At 40.2% G+C, this 19,702-nt stretch overlaps 1 protein-coding gene across 1 annotated transcript in view; it reads left to right on the top strand.

Annotated features, from left to right (window-relative positions):
* Positions 1-1,560: 1,560 nt before the first annotated feature.
* RSPO3 (R-spondin 3) overlaps positions 1,561-19,702 on the top strand; it is a 65,046-nt gene continuing 46,904 nt past the window's right edge. The window contains exon 1 of the mRNA XM_070739687.1: positions 1,561-2,620. Within this exon, the coding sequence (XP_070595788.1) occupies positions 2,521-2,620 (100 nt within the window). The 5' untranslated portion in view covers positions 1,561-2,520. The remainder of the gene's footprint in view (positions 2,621-19,702) is intronic.

The following is a 19,702-nucleotide window of genomic DNA, read 5'->3' on the forward strand; positions in this document are numbered from 1 at the left end:
ACCTCTAAGGTTTGATTTCAACATCCGTTGAAAGAGTGTGTGGACTGAATCTTCTCCAGACCAAACAATCCTTTTGAAGATCCACAGAGCTTTATTAAAATCACAGCGTAGAGGCTAGTTTTTGAGTTTCAAAGAGCTATTTTTCAAACATATTATAAAAATTAAGTTGGCAGCACAGAATAAAAACTGCTAGAACAAAACAGAAGCCACAATCTCTAGAAGCTATCAAGACTCTATGATTTAAACTGTTTTTACAAAATCGTTTTTTTCCCTATATTAGGAGGGATGGTCATTAGAACAAATTAAATGGCCGCTTACTTTTATGTTTGCAGAGAAAAGTACCCATTACCCCTATGTTACTCTATATTACTATCTGTTCTGCTGCCATGTGGAATTGCAATGGATTCACGTTATTCTCCCTAATCTAGGAAAAGAAACCAACTGTTGTAAATTATCCTCACGTTAACCGAGGCAGGCCATACCGCTCCCTCATTTTCAATCTCCAGATACAGTTGGGAGTGATCTTATTTATTTATTTATTTATTTATTTATTTATTTATTTATTTATTTATTTGATTAATTAATTAATTTAGTAAAATTTATATGCTACCCAACTCCAGTGGACTCTGGCTGGCTTAAAATAATAAGAACATTTTAAAAACAGTGTAAAAGAAAAATTACAATACCAACAACAGTAAAAGTATAAAAGCATAATAATAGCCCATAAAACCATATATACCCTCAATCATTCATGGTCTCAGGCCCACTGAAAAAGTCAGGTCTTAACAGCTTTCCAGAAGGCCGGTAGGGTGGGGATAATACGGATCTCCAGAGGCAGTTGGTTCCAAAGCATCCATGCCACCACAGAGAAGGCCCTTCCCTGCGGTCCCGCCAACTGAAATTGTTTGACGGACAGGACCCAGAGAACTCTGTGTCCTTATTAGCAGCTGGGAAGTATGAGGCAGCAGGACGTCCTGTAAATAGATATTCTGATACCCAAAAAGATCCCTGGAGAGATCCATGTCTTATAGTAAAGGAGATAATTTGGAATAAAACAGACTAGGAGCCTGACTTGCTATATCAGACCTATTCTGTTTCCTCACTCCCATTAATGTTTTGTGCAGGACAAAAGGTGTCTCTAAAACATGAAAGGTCACTCCAGCTTCCCTCAGTTTAAAAAAACAAACCAAAATTCGAATTTACGATTTCCCTCAATGAATATTGCATCGGAAAAAGGGAGGGAAAACATGGCTCAGGTCACTCTGCGGAGCCACCACTTTGGAGTCCCCCTCCCGCCAAAACCAATTGGCCAGGCAGAAGGAGTCGCCAAAGGCGAGCGCGAGGCTCCAGCCTCACGTTCGCTCGCGCTTCTCCCCTCTTTTTTTTAAATTTTATTTTATTTTTTCCCTCCCTTCTCGCCCGGCGCCCCTCCCTTCTCCAGCGGGAAGCAGAGCCGCCCGCCCGCCGGCCGCCGATTGGAAGTTCCTCGCCGCGCGTCCTATTGGAGTCGGCTTTCCACATTTCATGCGGGCTTCAAAAATGGCCCTGGGCAGCAGGGGAGGGAAGAGAGGGAGGGAAGCGCGGCGGAGGCAGCTATCAGTCCTAGCGGAGCCTCGTACAACCGGCCCTTTTGGAGCGGAGAGGTGGTGGTGGGGTGTTTGTGAGAGGATGTCACCGACTTTTGGACTGTCTGGAATGGAGCCTTTTTTCTAACGGGGCCGTCTCAGTCCCTGAGGGGCAAAGCGCGCCTCCTCAGGAGCTATAAGTCTTGTTTATTCAAACGCGCGGCTGCCTTTCCCTTGACCGGAGATGCTACGAGGCGTCGGGACGTCCGAGGCAACGACCCTCGGGACAGCCCGAGGACCCGCTCGGCGCTGAAGGGAGGGCCGGCCAGGAGCTTCGGGCTGCTTTTTTGAGGCGCTCCCCCTCCTTCACCTGCCCAAAAGCCTTTCTCCCTCCTGCCCCCCCCCTTTAAAGTGGGATTCTCTCCGGGAGTCCTTTCGACGGGCGTGAGCGCCGGAGCGCGAGGCGAGGCGAAGGAGCACACCTGCCTCATGGAGTTCCCGAATGGGACGGCCGTCGACCGGAGCAGAGCGTGAACCCCGAGCCAGCCTGGCTCTTCCCCTCCCGCTTTTTTATTAACCCCCCCTCTCCCCCCCTCCCGCCCCGTCCCTTTTCCTTCGGCAGAATGGTCTCTGCCCTGAAGTCCACCGGGTCTATTGGCTCCCTTCTCCGGGCCGCTGCCTTTCCTCGCCATCCTTTCGACGAGACGGTCAGGAGGAGATAAAACCGTCGGGGCGATCGGAAAGCGCGCTAATCGTTCTCGGCCGCAGTTTTCGACGCCCCGACCCCTCCCCACTCCCACCCACCCCCTTTTCAAGAAGAAGATACCGGGAGCCGTTTTGTCAGAGACAGGTATTCCTGCTGCTCCTCCGCAACCTCATCCCCCCTCCCCGCGTCTCCTTCTCCTCCTCTTTCTCCCCTAAAGAGACACTAGACGAGAACTTTTACAGGGTTACTATGCAATTGCGACTGGTTTCTTGGTTTTTTATCACTTGGAACTTAATGGAATACGTTGGCGGCCAGGAGCAGCCTTCCAGAGTACGGCGGCAGGGAAGAGGTAAGCGCGCTCTTTCCTCCACGCGCCTCTCTTAAAATAAGCCTCGCTGATCCCAGCCAACGCTGTGGTCTTCGATGAAGGTTTTAGGCTTTTGTGCTTAAGGGTCACTATTAAATAATATAAAAAATAAAGGGAACACTTGAACAACAAAATAGAAGTCCAAGTCAATCAAACTTCTGTGAAATCAAACTGTCCACCTCGGAAGCCACCCTGATTGACAATCTATTTCATTTTCATTGTACAGAACAAAGTTATTCAATGAGAATATTTCATTCATTCAGATCTAGGATGTGTTCTATGAGTGTTCTTTTTTTCTTTTTTCTTTTTTTGAGCAATGTATTTATTTAGGCTTCTGTGGGAGAAGGATCTCTGGTACCTTGAGCGCGGTTGCTGTGCCAGGTAAAAGACACCTAGGATTGCAGTTTTTCTCCGCCGCGCACAGCGATCCTATCAATGCTCTGAAGCAAGTGTAGCGGTGGGGGGTTTGATGGGAGGTACAGTTTTCCTGAGGCTTGCAGTAAGCAGTGAACATGTTTATGATTGTTCTATGGGAGTCTTGTTAAATGAGTGGAGGAAAAGACCACAAATTGCAGCCATTTGGGGGGGGAAAGGAATTTGTGCATGTATGGTCTGCGAAGGAAAAGCTTTCCTCGGCCTTTCTTTGTTCCTCAAAGGCTTAGAAACGAATGATCCAGATGAAATTTGATTAACCAAAGCTTAACCTCTTCCTTATGTATTAAGGCTACCCCTTTCCTCAAGCTGGTGTGTCATTTGGGATCCGGGAAGGCTAACTGTGCCCCGCAACCAATTATAGGATGTGTGCCTGATTAACTTCTTTTTTGCTCCCGGTGCAATGGAGCTCTGGTGAGGCCCAGCTAGGTTCCAGCAAGTGCCTGCTGATCCTTTTGCAGAGCTATTGGAATGAGGTTTGTCTTCCTCCTGAAGCTCCTAGTGGTGTACTGATGTACCTTTGGTGAACTGGTTACCCACTGTAGCCAGTAAAAAGGAAAAGAGAGAGAAAGGCAGACACACATACACATAGGAGATGAATTGGGGGGAACGGGTAGGCTTTTCTGGAACTACAATATTGGAAATGTCGAAATAAATGCCCTAAGACAAGATTCCTATCAAAAATTTAATCAGAGGCTGGAGGAAGGCAAGAATCTTCCAACCTATCCAGCCTAGGATAACTGGTCAATCTAAAGGTCACAAAAATATCCCATATTAATATTGTACAACAAACAAGCCCAAAAGCCACAGCACACATAACTGAGTACTGCTGAGCAGTGCAACCTAAGCATTTTCAGTGAGAAATAAGTTCAACTTTGTCACATGGAAGTATTTATAGATTTGTGCCTGTCACTGATTTCAATAGTATATTTTCATTTACGCATCATAAATCTTGCTGGCTTAATTTTGGCTGGATCATGTTTTGCTCTTACCCAGAAATATGCAGAGGCCTAGGAACTTTGTAGTGACAATGATGGATGCTATTTTTCCAAACATAGCTATATCTAACTTTGGTGTTTCAGTCTAGGATATCGGTTGATGATCTTGTCTCATGGCTTCATTTTCAAGGCAGTGGCTGATGCAGTCTCAAAGCGAAATAAAATATATGACTTAAATGTGTGTATTAATTAGTTTGTAATGTTAAGTCAGGTGGAAGAAGGGGATTTTTTTTAAAAAAATGTACAGTAAGTTCAAAAGAGTGGGAGTCAGTCAGTTCTTGCTTTTCATTTCTGGCACTTTTTTGAGAGATGCTCTTTATCTCATTATCATACCCCATTCTGGTGCACTCCAGACGGTTTGGATTAAAAGTTATGCACCAGAGGGGCACCAGGTTGAAGGAGGCAGAAATACCTTTTCCTACCTCATTTGTGAACAACAGCAACAATTTATGGAAAATAAAACAGAAAACAAAAATGTCCATCTGGCCTAGTCCTCCCTCAAGATTTATATTTCTAAGACCTTTCTGAAAGTGTCAGCAAGCCCTCTGGGACCACTTCATCTTCATGAGTATTTCTCCCTCTGCCTTTGGACACTGTTTGCACTTGTGAAAAAGGGCTGCTTATTTCCCTCTTGCTTAATGGCTCAATTCCGATAGGGAGAGGGGAATGTCAGAACACACAGCAGTCTGTATTCATATATTTTTTTTAAAATACACTGGGTTATTTCCTAGGTTTTGCCCAACCTTCCCTTTCCCCACCATGGCATGCATATCTCTTGAAAGGCTTCCTTTGTGGCATTGGGCTCTGAAAGAGAAGATTTTGTCTGATTTCACTGAAGGTTCCCTGGAAACATCACTTTTTGCAAGGGATCTTCAGACATTCTACACTCCAGTGCACTGAGAGAAGGAAAGATAATCAGGCTTTGACAAACAAGCCAGGTGATTTACCTTGGGCAATGGACTACTATGCTTTCTTAGCTTTTCTGCAGTCTAGCTAGTAAGACTGGTCTCTAGAAAGGTTTGGTTTCAGAGTTGCTGAAAAGTCACCAAATAGATTTGGGTGCTCTTTCCCCATTGCTCCCTCTCTCAATCAAAAATAAAGCAAATCAGAGGATTAAATGTATCCAGTGAAAATATTTAAGTGTGTATATGCATTATCTTATTGCCTGCTAATAAATTCAGTCATATGTCCAATACGAAGGCTGAAATAAGCCAATTTCTTCTGATTTCTCTCTTGTTCCTCACTTACAGCGGAATGGGGAAGTTATTTTGTACTTACTTGTTGATTGATTCTGGAGTATGCCCAAATTGGCAGTCAGAAATCAAACCCCAGAGTCTACATTTGCACTGCAAATATTTATCTACTATTGTTTTATATACACTGACTTGCATTGGTACCTTACTAGTATCCTCTAAAATTACTGTGCTGATTTATTACAGTGATATTTAGGCATCAGTCTCTATCACTAATGAGAAATTACCTAGGGGAAGCATATCCCCGTCAATGAAGTTTGCATAGGATTACGTTTTCAGATTATGCTTGTTTGCAATCAAAGATCCCAAATTAATAGGAGAATTGTATTTTCATACAGAAGTCTGCAAGAATACCTATTCATGTTTTATTTATATCTCCCTGAGATTGAAAAAAGAATTCGAAACAAGAAAACAGGTTCTTCAGAATCTACGAGTTAGAGTTACAAACTGAAAATAGTTTCATTTGCCCATTTGCCCAAATGAACAGATAATTATTTAAGAAAGAGGAAGGACTTCTCTGAGCATTACCTGCTCAGTTCAAATTTCTCCAAGGTCTTCCATCTCTCCCTGAATTTTCAGTTGTTTGCACGCAGTTCTAAAACTGTGAGAGGTGCGACCTCTGGTGACTGCTGCAGAAATCCACTCAGAACTCATATACACACTTAAGTCACTCTCCCCTTTGCAGATGTGGGCTTGATTCTTGCAAGTGTGCTCAAAGAATACAAGGATAAAGTGCTACCTGGAACTTTGTGCAATTATTTAGAAGGTCTGTACCTATCAAAGAAAGCAACATCACAGACCCTAAACTTATATTGGGAAGCAACGAACATTTGGGTAGAAGAGAATGGATCAAATGAGATGTTTCTAAGATCAGCAGGTTTTTAACCAGCATGTTAGATAACAGTTTATCATAGTTATAAATTATAATATAAATGTAATGTAATGTAAAATTCTCCACTGTTGGACAAAGATCTACTATGCTACTCCTGTTATTTGGGGTCAGAGCAAGGGAAGAAAAGCATACAAGGAAAGTCAGGGGTACAATTTTGAAAGTAACTAAGAAAAGATTCCATTTAAATGAAAGGTGGTAGACATCCAGCATTAATATTTATCACTCATCCGGTGCTGCTATTTTCTAAATTCAGCAGTTTTGCTAATGAAACAACAGTTTCAGCCAGTGGTGGGTTTCAAAATATTTTAATACTGGTTCTGTGGGCATGGCTTGGTGGGCGTGGATTAGTTTGATGGGCATGGCAGGTGAAGGACACTGTAAAATCTCCATTCCCACCCTACTCCAGGGGAAGGTTACTGCAAAATCCCCATTCCCTCCCAACCAGCTGGGACTCGGGAGGGTGAGAATAAATGGGGGCATGGCCAGTTAGAAGTGGAATTTACTGGTTCTCCAAGATACTCAAAATTTCCGCTACCGGTACTCTAGAACTGGTCAGAACCTGATGAAATTCACTTCTGGTTTCAGCATATGAACATCCTGGAGTTGTGTACCTTCTATTTTTTTTATTCTTCCATGTAGTATTTTATCTGCCTCTGCAAGAATATTTGTACAAAACATATTGGTGAGGAAAATGGAATGTGGGAATATTTCAAAATTGGCTTGAAATTTAGGATGGGATTTATCTGTAAACCATCACTTTTCCTGGATATACAGTAAACGAGTGCAGGAAGACAGGGAGAAAAAAGGAAATGTACTCACTTGTCTGCAAGAGTGAGTTGGAAATTGGGGTTTAGGTCCTTTTAGGTCCTTCTCCTATTTTTTTCAACTTCACAACAAAACACAATAATTGGATTTAATATTTCCTTCTTTTTAAATTAGGACAATTATAAAACAACTTTTGAGTTTCAGACTATGAGGCTTTCACTTATGGGTGACGAAACCAGAAAAACAAAGGAAAAACAAGTTGTGGTGAACAGACTACTGGTATGTGGTCACATTTTCTTCTAGTGGGCAAACTTCATGAGAACCTTAAACTTCCTGTGTAAACCAAAAGTGATATTTGGTAATGTTCTTTCCAGAAAACAATGTTCATGTAATCAAGTAGCTTATTCATCATGAATAAATTAATGGAATACATTTAAAATGGAAAATGGTTTCTTCTTTTTCTGAAAGAACAAGAGTTTCTTTTGTGGTAAACCTCATAGTCCTGTTTTGCCCTGCATGAAAGTGAAGTAATCACCTTACAGGCATACATCATTCATGTTTAACTTATAAAATATTTTCCTGTCAGAAAGAAGACACTTATTTTATCATTTCTGGAAAGATTTCTGTGTTAGGTTCATATGAGGATCAGTTGAGGACTAACTTTGAGAAAATTCAGTAGTATAATTGAACTGTCAGCAGAAACCCACTTTTACAGCAGAAAAAGCCAATATTTCAGCTATTTATTCAGATAACTAGCTGTACCCGGGCACCTTTTGTTCTGGCTCAACCTTGAAGGTCTTATAGTGCAACCCCCTAATCAATTTATTCAGACTTGGAAGGGACCCTGGAAGTATTTTTGTCCAACTCCCTGCTCAATTTATTCATAAAAACAGAGTTTGAAGAAATTAACATTAGAGAGCAAGGTAACATTTGGACCTCTCTCTCTCTCTCCCCCTCTCCCTCCCTGTCCCCCCCTGCTTTAGGAGACCGTCCTGACCCATGTGCCAAAAGACGATAAGAGTGGCCTATCTCACAGGGTTCTTGGTTCCACCCAAGCATGTAATACTTAGGAAACAATCCCATCAATGGTTCCTTTATGTTCTGAGGAGAATTTCCTGTGACAGTTGACACAATTATCAGCAGCCAATCAAAACATGCCTCCTATGTTTGTGACCAGTCTCCATGCCAAGCAGCTCCCTGTTTTTTCACCAGCCAATCAAAACATGGCTCCTATGTTTTTCACCAGTTTTTACCTGTTACAGGTGTGACGCCTATATAATATAGATATATAAAAAGGGCTGTGATTGTATGCAATGCAGTGTCAAAATTTCAAAGCAATCAGTGAAGAACTTTCAGAGATTTGACGTCCTGAACAAACATACATTTACATTTTTATTAATATAGATATATAGCATGCAATAGAAAGATTGAAAGACATTAGGGGTAAAGTATTCTGTGTTTTATTTGGGTAAGATTTCTTAAGATTTAACACAGTTTGATAATTTGAAAGGAAAATAGTGTAACAATGAAAGAGCCAAAACAAGTCCTTTTTGAAATATATTCCATTTAATTCAGTAAGTCTTATTTTCTACCATTTTACATGGAAAAATATTATTAAACCATTTAAAGAGATTCTCTGTGCTAAAAATCAGTCAAACAGCTTCTTTTATTTTCTAAGGAATTAGATGAAAAATAAAGAATCAAGAGACATATAACAGACATTTCCCCCAAATTTGTAACCAACAAACCTACAGTAAATAAAAACATTGTAGTCTTGAAGTACAATAATTAATGCAGCTGCTTTTTGTTTCTTGGTTTGCTGCTTTTGTGTGTCTATGTCCATGCATGTGTTAATTTACCTATGACCCAGTAAGTAATACTTATTCTGGTCTTGAGACTGATTTTCACATCTCCTACCTAAATGGATAGTTACTCTGGACAAAGTGGGGGAATAATCCCCCCTCCCAACCTTTATTTATATAATTACATTTGTTTCAACCCATCATTTTTGCTGCCATCCCTTCTTGCTTTGTTTATTTGATATTATTTTTTGGTATGCATCTATTTGTAGGCTTCCTTGTGTACACATTTTTAAACATTGATTAGCTATTTTAGAAAATTGGGTAATTGAAAACAGACATCTAGTAGAAATATATGAATACTGTATTTTTTCATCTTTTTTTCTCCCTCCTCTATAAATGTAAGAGAAGCCTTGGTTCCCATTGTACTTAGCATAGGGGTGGGGAGAGAAGGGGGAGAGATTTTCTCTCCATGCTACTAGTTATTTTGACAACATGAATAAGGAGAAGGAACAAGATATTTATATTGAGAAGTGTCCCAAATAAATGTTCTTAGATTTGGGTGAGCAAAACAAATTCCATGTTATATCTCCAGTCATAAGGAATCCTTCTTTAACATATTGGAGCTGCAGTTCTACACTATCAAAATTTCTTTGTGTTTGTGATCCTCAATCTATAACAGGTGTGCAGAAACATGGCCCTTTTATGACCTGTGGATTTCAACTCCCAGAATTCCAGAGTCCCCACCCTTCAACTATATGATTGTACATAGCTCCTACCAGTACAGGCCGTGATTTGAAACCACAATGTTTTATTTATTATTCATTATTTATTTATTACATTTATGTGCCACTCATAAAGTCAACACTGAGTGGCTTATGAACATTAAAACTGATAGACCAGTGATGGTGGACCTTTTTTTTCCTCGGGTATTGAAAGAGCGTGCATGGGCGCTATCGCGCATGCACGAGTGCCCACACCCATAAGTGTGGAGGGCAAAAACAGCTTCCCCCACTCTCCGCAGGCCCTCTGGGGGCCAGAAACGGCTTGTTTCCCAACTTCTGGTGGGCCCAGTAGGCTCGTGTTTTGCCTTCCTCAGGCAACAATCATAAGTCTTAGGCTTCTCCTATTAGGAAAAGCTATTGATAAGCAACAGAAAATTATTTCTCCTAACTTCTTATTGATGCTACATTGTTAAGAACATTAGTCTGATATGACCTGTTATCAGGAGAAATCTACTGATATTCTCTCTGAGAGGATAACAATCACTCCAGCTTCCATAGCATCTCAATCAAAAGATTGAAATTTCCAAGGACACACACACACACACTTAAAATATAATACCAAATCCATCCCATCCCATAGTCAGGAAAGCGACTGATGATCAGTTTTTCTGCCATAAATAATAATGAGTGAAAGGAGAAACGATGACAGGGGATTTACTCATCTCTGCCCTGAAACTGTCCTTCAGTAAAAACTACAAGGACCATGTGAAAAAGCAGGCTGCAAAGCATATCGCCGGTATCTGTGCTGCCTTTTCTCCCTTCTATCTGAGTCTTCTGACCAGCGGCAGGATGGCAGAATTGCATACAAAAGATGCAACTTTTGCTGGTTTCTTTTGAAAATAAGGATATTAAGGACAATGCCCTCTACATGGGGCTACCTTTGAAAAGTGTTCGGAAACTTCAGATCGTGCAGAATGCAGCTGCGAGAGCAATCATGGGCTTTCCCAGGTATGTCCATGTTACACCAACACTCCGCAGTCTGCATTGGTTGCCGATCAATTTCCAGTCACAATTCAAAGTGTTGGTTATGACCTATAAAGCCCTTCATGGCATCGGACCAGAATATCTCCGGGACTGCCTTCTGCCGCACGAATCCCAGCGACCGATTAGGTCCTACAGAGTTGGCCTTCTCCGGGTCCCGTCGACTAAACAATGTCGTTTGGCGGGTCCCAGGGGAAGAGCCTTCTCTGTGGCAGCCCCGACTCTCTGGAACCAGCTCCCCCCGGAGATTAGAACTGCCCCCACCCTCCTTGCCTTTTGTAAACTCCTTAAAACCCACCTTTGTCGTCAGGCATGGGGGAATTGAGATATCTCCCCTGGGCCTATACAATTTATGTATGGTATGTTTGTGTGTGTGTATGTCTGCTTAATAACGGGGTTTTTAAAATGATAAATTATTAGATTTGTCATGAATTGTTTTACTGCTGTTGTGAGCTGCCCCGAGTCTATGGAGAGGGGCGGCATACAAATCTTATTGATAGATAGATAGATAGATAGATAGATAGATAGATAGATAGATAGATAGATAGATAGATAGATAGATAGATAGATAGATAGATAGATAGATAAAAATGTACATAACATTTAAAAAACCAATATGATATCAAAATATATAAAACAAATCAAAAATATTTTGTATTATAGTTAGCATGTTTAAAACATGGAATAGATTCAAATCTAACTTTGCTCATGGTCACATATATCTGCCATGTTTTCTTGGTAACAGCATGGAATTGGTTTTCCATTGTCTTCTTCTATCATTTTTATTTTTACTTTTCAGTTCAGTACTTATAGGTGGATAACTCCCTAGAGACTGCTGTGAGTGCTCCTGGTCCACCTCAGGTCATGTCAGATTCTGAGGAGGATGAGCCAGGCCCCTCTGGATATTCTGGGTCAGGGGTGTTGCCAGCTGAAGCAGAGAGCGAGAGTGAGGGAGAAAGTGACCTGAGTGAACCTGAGGAACCACTAGAGGGAGCTGATGTGACAATGGGGAAGTGGTCCCGGTTGGAGGATGAGGAAGACATTAGAGTGGAAAGTCAGTGGCCTGACACCCTCACTATAGAAGATTGTTGAGAAGAGGAGAGGAGTTGCATAATGAAAGTTATTAGTGTAGACTTAGCCTTTTTGGGGTGTGATGTCACTTCCAGGGGTATAAAGGCAAAGGATCTTGGGAAATTGGGTGTGGAGTTTCAACATCATTCAATGGGAGAGATGTGAAACGGGGGATGTGGTTGAACAAGGCTTTAAAAACCACGATTTCTGCCTCAATAAAACACATTCTCTACTGGATGCTTCTTGGCCAGGACTTCGGTGAGCAAATTCATATGCTTAAATGATGAATGGACTTGTTATCTAAGGAATGCTGATTAGGCCGAGGTTGGCACCTTTCCCAGACATTGTTTATGTTTAGCTCGGAAGAAAAAGATAACTCATTTTCCTTGTGGTTTAAAATCTGCTTTTTGTTATGTGTGCTTATATCAATAAAGAGTTTGATTTATTCATAAAATAAAGAATTTTTGAGTTGGTGGGGTTGCTCCAAGGGCTGTACACAGAACAAAGGCTATATTCTATAATTAGGCCTGTTGGGTCTTCTAAACAAATATAAATTCCTAATAATTTTTGAAAGGACAATAGAAAAGAACTTTTTAGATGTCTTAACACAATTCTGTTCTGTTCCTCATTTATTTACTTACTTACTACTTCAATTAATTTTCATATGGAATATTAGTGAACCAGCTGGAAACTAATTGTGGATTGGTTTTCATTAGTTACTATGAATTCAGGGGCACCTACTGTAACTATGAAGACTAGGCTGGAAGAATCCCAAAGACCACTAGATGACAGCAAAGAGATAGAATAACAAGATTTCTGGGTACTTAAGTACCCAGACAATCATAAATTCTTTCTTTCTTTCTATTCTGCTCATTTCCTTTCCTTTTTTTTTTCACTTGGTACCACTATCTCTTAATATTTGTTTCTCTCCAAAGTCACTTCCTTTTCTTCGTGCCTTCCATTTAAGGAAGTAACCAATATTCACTCTGGTTTTTAGTAGAATATAACTCATTTATGATTTCATCACAAGACCTTAGAACTGGACAAAATTCATACCTGGGAGGGAAAGGATACACGGGGGGGGGGGACAAAACAAAATAACAACAGAACAGCTACAACAAAACAACAGTGTGGCCACTGTCCCTGTCCTAATGTTCCCTCTTATCAGTACCCATCTTATAGATATAAACAATGTTATGTCTATGTATATTACCAATACATACTTGACAAAATAAATAAATAAAATAAAAATAAAATAAAGAATAATCTGATTCTTAAATGTTGACAGATTTCTACATTTTATCTAGCTTTCACACCTACTGCCAGGAGCATTCTATAGTGAAGTCTGCAGTAAGGGCTACCATATCTCAACTGGAAAATCTTGATCCCCAAGAAATGGCACCCAAGAAATACCGAAAATTCTAACTTTTTGCTGCCATCTCACGGTGATCTAGATTTTTGCAGCTAGATCTGATAGTCCTTACTTTAAGTAGCAATAGCACTTAGATTTATATGCTGCTTCACAGTGATTTACAGCTCTCTCTAGGTGATTTATAGAGCCAGCATCTTAACCTCAATAATCTGGGTCATCAATTTACCAATCTCAAAGGATGGAAGGCTGAGTTAACCTTGAGCCAGTGGGAATCAAACTACTAGCAGTCAGCAGAATTAGTTTGCAATACTGCATTCTAACCACTGAACTACCACGCTCAAGTATTCAGTCTTGGCTTAGTTACTATCAAAATAAAATCAGATACCAATTTTTAGTACTGAACAAATATTTCTAGCTTGGTTACAACGCACTTGAAAAACAACTGATCACAGCTGATGATAAAATTGTAGTCATAAGAATGTTTCAGAGCTGGGAAGGGTTAATATTTTCTTTTAAGCAATGATACATCTCCTAAAATGTATTCCTGCATTTAAAAATTAACATTAATAATATTGCTAATAACTAAAATGTGTAGGCCAATTAAATGGGCTTTACCTGGTGCCGAAAACATAAGACAGGTACCAGTCGAGCCTCTATGGAGAATGCATTCCAAAAACTGCACCACCACTAGAATAACCTTATTATGATTTAGCATCTACTTCTGAAAATAGGTCAACTCCCCCACAATGTGCCATGAAAGTTAATGTCTTAGCATTTGTGTATATAAACAAAGCTATCTGAATCTATATAGCAAGGTGGTACAAACATTTTAGAGTTTTGCTTACAATAAAGATTTAATGTGATTCAAAACAAACAAAAATAAAGATTAAAAAAATGTTGATAAAATCTGTGGAGATGTCCTACAGTAAGTAACCTCTCACAACTTGTGAAAATTCTTCTTAGTTTAAAAAATAATAGGAAGCCTGTTGTTTCATGCTACAACAGACTAGCATAGATATCATGCAGTGAATTTAATGAGTCCAACAATTATCCATCCAATTGCGAATATCCACTTAATAGTCCTGATATGAGAGTTCTCACATTCACTTTAAAGTCCACCACAGCTATGGAAGCTCATTGTCTGATTTTGGGCTTGTCACTAAGGCTGTGGACAATACGTAACAGATCATCGACCTGCAACTTCTTAAACAAAGCACTAATTTTTCAGTTGGAAAAATGAAACCTTATAATGTGTGTGTGTGTGTGTGTGTGTGTTTGTAGCAACTGCTTTAAGGAATTCAGGACATTGCTGATCTTCATTTTGCTCTTAAATCACAAGTACTGATAGCTCTGTCATCCACCTTCTTTCAGACCAACATACTCCAGAGGGTGATTGTTGTGAGAGTAAAATGATATAGGCCACCTTGAGCTCTTAGAAACAAAGTAGAATATAAAATTTAGCATAAATAAATACCCAATATATATACAGAAAGGGAGAAAGACAGACTAATTCACTCATAAAACAGATTGTTTCTCAAAAAGATTCCTTTTTCTTCCTGACAATTACAATAACATCATTTCTGTCATGACAGGCCTATAATTTATTGAGAATTAAAAACTAGCTATATTAAGAATTTGTAGTTTAGGCACTATCCATATAGGTAAAAATATTTGATGTTACCTGGCAACACCACATTTTGTTATACTTTGGAGAGTATTTGAATTGAATCCAAATATAAATCACAAATGTAGCAATAACTAGCTAATGTAAAAACACCTGCATTGCATCTCTGAATCCCCGTGCACAAATTTAAGCTGAAAAATCATGACACTTTAATGTAGTTTATGAAACGTATGTGTGTTATCAGCACATTCACTGAACCAACACAATTTATTAAAGAAAATGATATTTGATTCCTATCAGCTCTATTGGTCAGAAGAAAGAAATTTTAGCTATATTCCATGAAGCAAATCTCCCACATAGCAACAGTAAACATTAGTCTATTGCTTCTTCATCAAAAGGTACAAATGTCAGATTCTGGAAATATTTTATGACTTGCATTACTCCATCTTCACATTGTCATAATTCACCCATAACATTTTCTCTCATTCCTAAGTCAATGTTTGAAAAAGTTGAATCAATCCTAAAATTACTTAAAAATAGACAAATTGGGTTCATGGAGATTATTGATACAATGTTAATAGTGTACGATAGTTGTCTACATAAAGTAAAACAACAGAATCAAGTTCAAGAAAACTTGTAGAGGACTGTAGTATTATGTTGCCAATCTATACTGGTTTCTTTTCATTAACTTTATACAGTATGTTGCTTCAATCACCAAGTGATGCTAAACAGTTCACAAACCTTATTCAATAGCACAAATTTTAAAATGATAAAAGCATAGTAACAACGACAAAGCAGAAAGAATATCTAACATGCATTCCCCTATCATAGTGATGGCGAACCTATGGCACGGGTGCCATAGATGGCACACAGAACCACATTTATTTTATTTTATTTTATTTTATTTATTTTTTTTATTTTATTTTATTTTATTTTATTTTATTTTATTTTATTTATTTATTTTATCTATTTTATCTATTTTATCTATTTTATCTATTTTATCTATTATTTTATTTTATTTTATTTTATTTTATTTTATTTTATTTTATTTTATTTTATTTTATTTTATTTTATTTTATTTTATTTTATTTCATTTTATTTGTGTGCTGCTTACTGCTGGCACGTAAGCCGTTGCCTTAGCTCAGCTGCAATGTGCCTTTGTGTGTGCCGGCCAGCTTATTTTTGGCTCGCACACAGGCTCTGGGAGGGCATTTTTGGCTACCAGAGAGCCTCCAGGGGGATTGCGGAGGGCGTTTTTACCCTCCTCTGGCTCCAGGAAAGCCTTTGGAGCCTGGGGCAGGTGAAATACGAGCCTATTGGGTTCACCAGAAGTTGGGAAACGGGCCATTTCCAGCCTCTAAAGGGCCTCCGGAGTGTGGGGGAAGCTGTTATCGCCCTTCCCAGGCATTGAATTATGGGTGTGGGCACTCAGGCAATAGTGCAATAGTGCACTTGAATGCTCTTTTGGCACCCGAGGAAAAAAAGGTTTGCCCTCACTGCCCTATCAGAACAAATCAATCTATCCCTCATATACCAAAAGTTATTTTTCATAGTTTTATAGAATTACTGAGTAACAGATTTGGAACTGACTTTAAAAGTCTTCTAGTCCAATCCTCTGCTTAAGCAAGAGACCCTATGCCTGTGATGGCAAACCTATGGAAAGCATGCCAGAAGCAGCACAGAGGACCATCCTGCATGGGACTCGTGGCCTCGCTGGCTCCTTTTCAGTGTTCTTGTGCACACATGTACGCTGGTCAATTGGATTTAACGCGTGCTCAAGCGCCAAAACCTTGGAGAGTGCGGGTTTCCGTCATGCGCATGAGCTGTCCATCAGGTGCGCCTCCACACTGAAAACCAGAAATTTGGGTCCCAGTGCGCGCATATGCACTGGAATGCTGCTCTTCTGGGTTTCGGTGCACAAAGGCCAGCAGTCTAGGCAGGATGGTTTTGTGTGCCATTTCCGGCATGCAGGTCAGCATGCAGGTACACCAATGGGTTGCCATCGCTGCCCTATACCCTTGTTATAGATAAATGGCTGTCCAATCTCTTCTTTAAAACCTCCAGGAATGGAATACCTACAACTTTTGGAGGAAAGCCGTTCCACTTATTAATTGTTCTCACTGCCAAAAAGATGTTGGATCTCTCTTTGTTACATTTCCATCTGTTATTTCTTGCCGGGGTAGTGCAATGGTTATAGTGCAGCACTGCAGGCTACTTCAGCTAACTGCTAGCTGTAGTTCAGCAGTTCAAATCTCACCACTCAGCCTTCCATCCTTCTATCCTTCTGAAGTGGGTAAAGTGAGGACCCAGATTGTTGGGGGCAATATGTTGATTCTGTAAACTGCTTAGAGAGGGCTGTAAAAGCACTATGAAGTGGTATATAAGTCTAAATGCTCTTGCTCTTGATCCCAGGCACTCTGGACAACAGGTTAACCATCTCTTCTTGTGATAGCTCTCCAAATATTGGAAGATTACTATTATATTGACCCTAATTGTCTGAACTGTGAGATGGGCAACAACGAAATTTGATAAATAAATCACTTAATTAAATTAGACATTCCCCGTTCCTGTAACCGTTCATTGTGAAGTTTAGCCTTCAGTCCCCTAATAAGTTTTGTTGCTCTTTGCACTTTTATGGAACCTCAGATGAACAAGGAACAATAATAATTCCTAGGGGTGCTTTTCTAAAAAGAAGAGAATATAAACAAAGAATGTGTGCCTCTAAGGACTCTGTATATAACAATCTCTAAGAGTAGACATACAGATTTATCCAATAGGTAAAGGCTACTGTAAGAAGACAATCCCCAAAAAACCATCTGCTGAGCAAAAAGCTGAAAACCAACACTTGAACACAGGAATAAACTGTAACTAGTGCAGCTCTCAGACTAATTGTTTTCTGAGTAGTATGTATAAGTAAGTACAGTAAACCATTCAGGATTCACTAAATATTGTAATGCCGTTTAAAGGCAGTCCCATGTAGTGGGTGCTGCTATATGCCAGATCAAGACATGAATGACCTAAAAGAGTAGGGCCTCCTAATTCAGAAAAAGTTGTTAATTGGTGTTCTGCCAGCTCCTGGCATCAGCCTCAAATTAAATGTAAAAGTAGCGAAAACAGACACATACATAGGAAAAGGCAACAATAGTTTCTTTATCCAAAGAAAAATAGAAGAAAAACCCTCTTTTGAATTCAAAGGGCTCAGTTGTGAAAACAAACAAACTTGAATGCAGTGAAATAACAAAAACAACAAACTCAAGTCAATTAACCAGTAGCTGTGAATTTGTCACAGCTACTCCTCTTCAGATGTAAACTTACAACAATTTATGGTCAGAGTCCTGATATCCAAACACAAGGTCCTGGGAAAATCTGGAATGGCAATGCAAAATCCACAAGCACAATCAGATAATCTTCCACACTGCGAGTCCGGCACGCTGCCCATTTAACTGCAGCCCTAATTAGTTGAACCCCACCCAACCACAGGTGGACTCTCTTATCTCTTGTAATACCTACAAAGCTGTTCTCTTCTATGCATAACTCTACGCATGCGTGGGTCTATCACTGCTTCCTCATCAGAGTCTATTGAAGATAAGGAAGAGGATGAATGGCTTCTTCCTGGGCTGCCTGCCAGGCTCCCATCTGAAGGTCCCATCTCACAGTCACTCCTTTCTTCAGACAATAATTTGCTGACCGAAGCAGTCGGCAGCAAAACAGGCCTGTGACATTTGGATGTTTCACCCACATCCACCCCCACAGTCCTTGGGGCAGAAGCTGGGCCAGAGCTAACCACAACAATTGGTATATAAGATAAAACTTTGTAAAGACACTTCTAGGCACAACTATCCTTGAACAGGAACTAATTGTCCAGGAAGAACACCAGATTATGGAACAGTTCTGCCTGACACTCTGTGAAAAAGATGGGATATCACCAGAAGCAGAGACCTTCCAAATTCAGCCCTCTTGACTGAATGTGAGCCTGTTTGTCCCATGTGGATTGTAACAGCTTCCAGGCACATAGTAGAACCTCATTTGCATCTTCTGTTGGGCCTGGTGTCAAGAGATAAATGACAGCAGCATAACCAAGTATGAGGGGATTCTACCCCTGATTCTACCTCTATGCTCTTTGCTCCGTTTAGGCTACTACCTTGCTGTAACTCTGCTTCTATAATAATAATAATAATAATAATAATAATAATAATAATAATAATAATAATAATAATAATAATTTGAGGGAGGGAACCATTGGCTGTGATTGCCAAGCATCAGTTGGCCTGCTCTATAAAAATGCTACACCATTCAAAGATGTAGTAGCTACATAACATTTTAATGAAAGTAATTCAAGGTATGAGTAACAGAGAGGGGAATTTTGTTCCTGATGGGGCAAATGAGGACCCTGTGATTGTGACAGTGTTTATTTGTATTTTGTGGCTTTTGTAGGCTAAATATTGAAAAGATAGTTTTTAATTAATGTAATCATTGATATTTAGACAAATTGCATGCAGTTGATACAAATATGACAAGGTGGCAGTTATAGTATGCCCCAGTGGTGGCGAACCTATGGCACGCGTGCCACAGGTGGCAAGTGGAGCCATATTTGCCGACACGAGTCGTTGTCCTAGTTCAGTTCCAGCATGTATTGTATGTGAGCACCAGCCAGCTGATTTTGGGGTGATACAGAGGCTCTGGGTGGGCATTTTCATCTTCCAGAGGGCCTGTGGGGATGGAGGAGGGTATATTTCTCCTCCGCAGACTCCAGGAAAGCCTCTGGAGCCTGAGGAGGGTGAGAAACAGGCCTATTGGGCCCATCAGAGATTGGGGAATGGACCATTTCTGGCCTCCAGGGGGCCTCCAGGGGACGTGGGAAGCCATTTTCACCCTCCCTAGGCATTGATTTATTATTTATTTATTTATTTATTTATTCTACTTCTATGATGCCCAATCCCAAAGGACTCATGGCAGCTATGGGTGTAGGCACTTGTGCATCCGCAATAGTGAACACGCACATGCACCCAAGGAAAAAAAGGTTCGCCATCACTAGTATACCCTGTTGGTTCCTGCCTCAAAGATTGAAAATATTTCCAGATTGCAGAACTCC

The sequence above is a fragment of the Erythrolamprus reginae genome, chromosome 1 (genome assembly GCF_031021105.1).
Source record: "Erythrolamprus reginae isolate rEryReg1 chromosome 1, rEryReg1.hap1, whole genome shotgun sequence".
Lineage (NCBI taxonomy): Eukaryota > Metazoa > Chordata > Lepidosauria > Squamata > Dipsadidae > Erythrolamprus > Erythrolamprus reginae.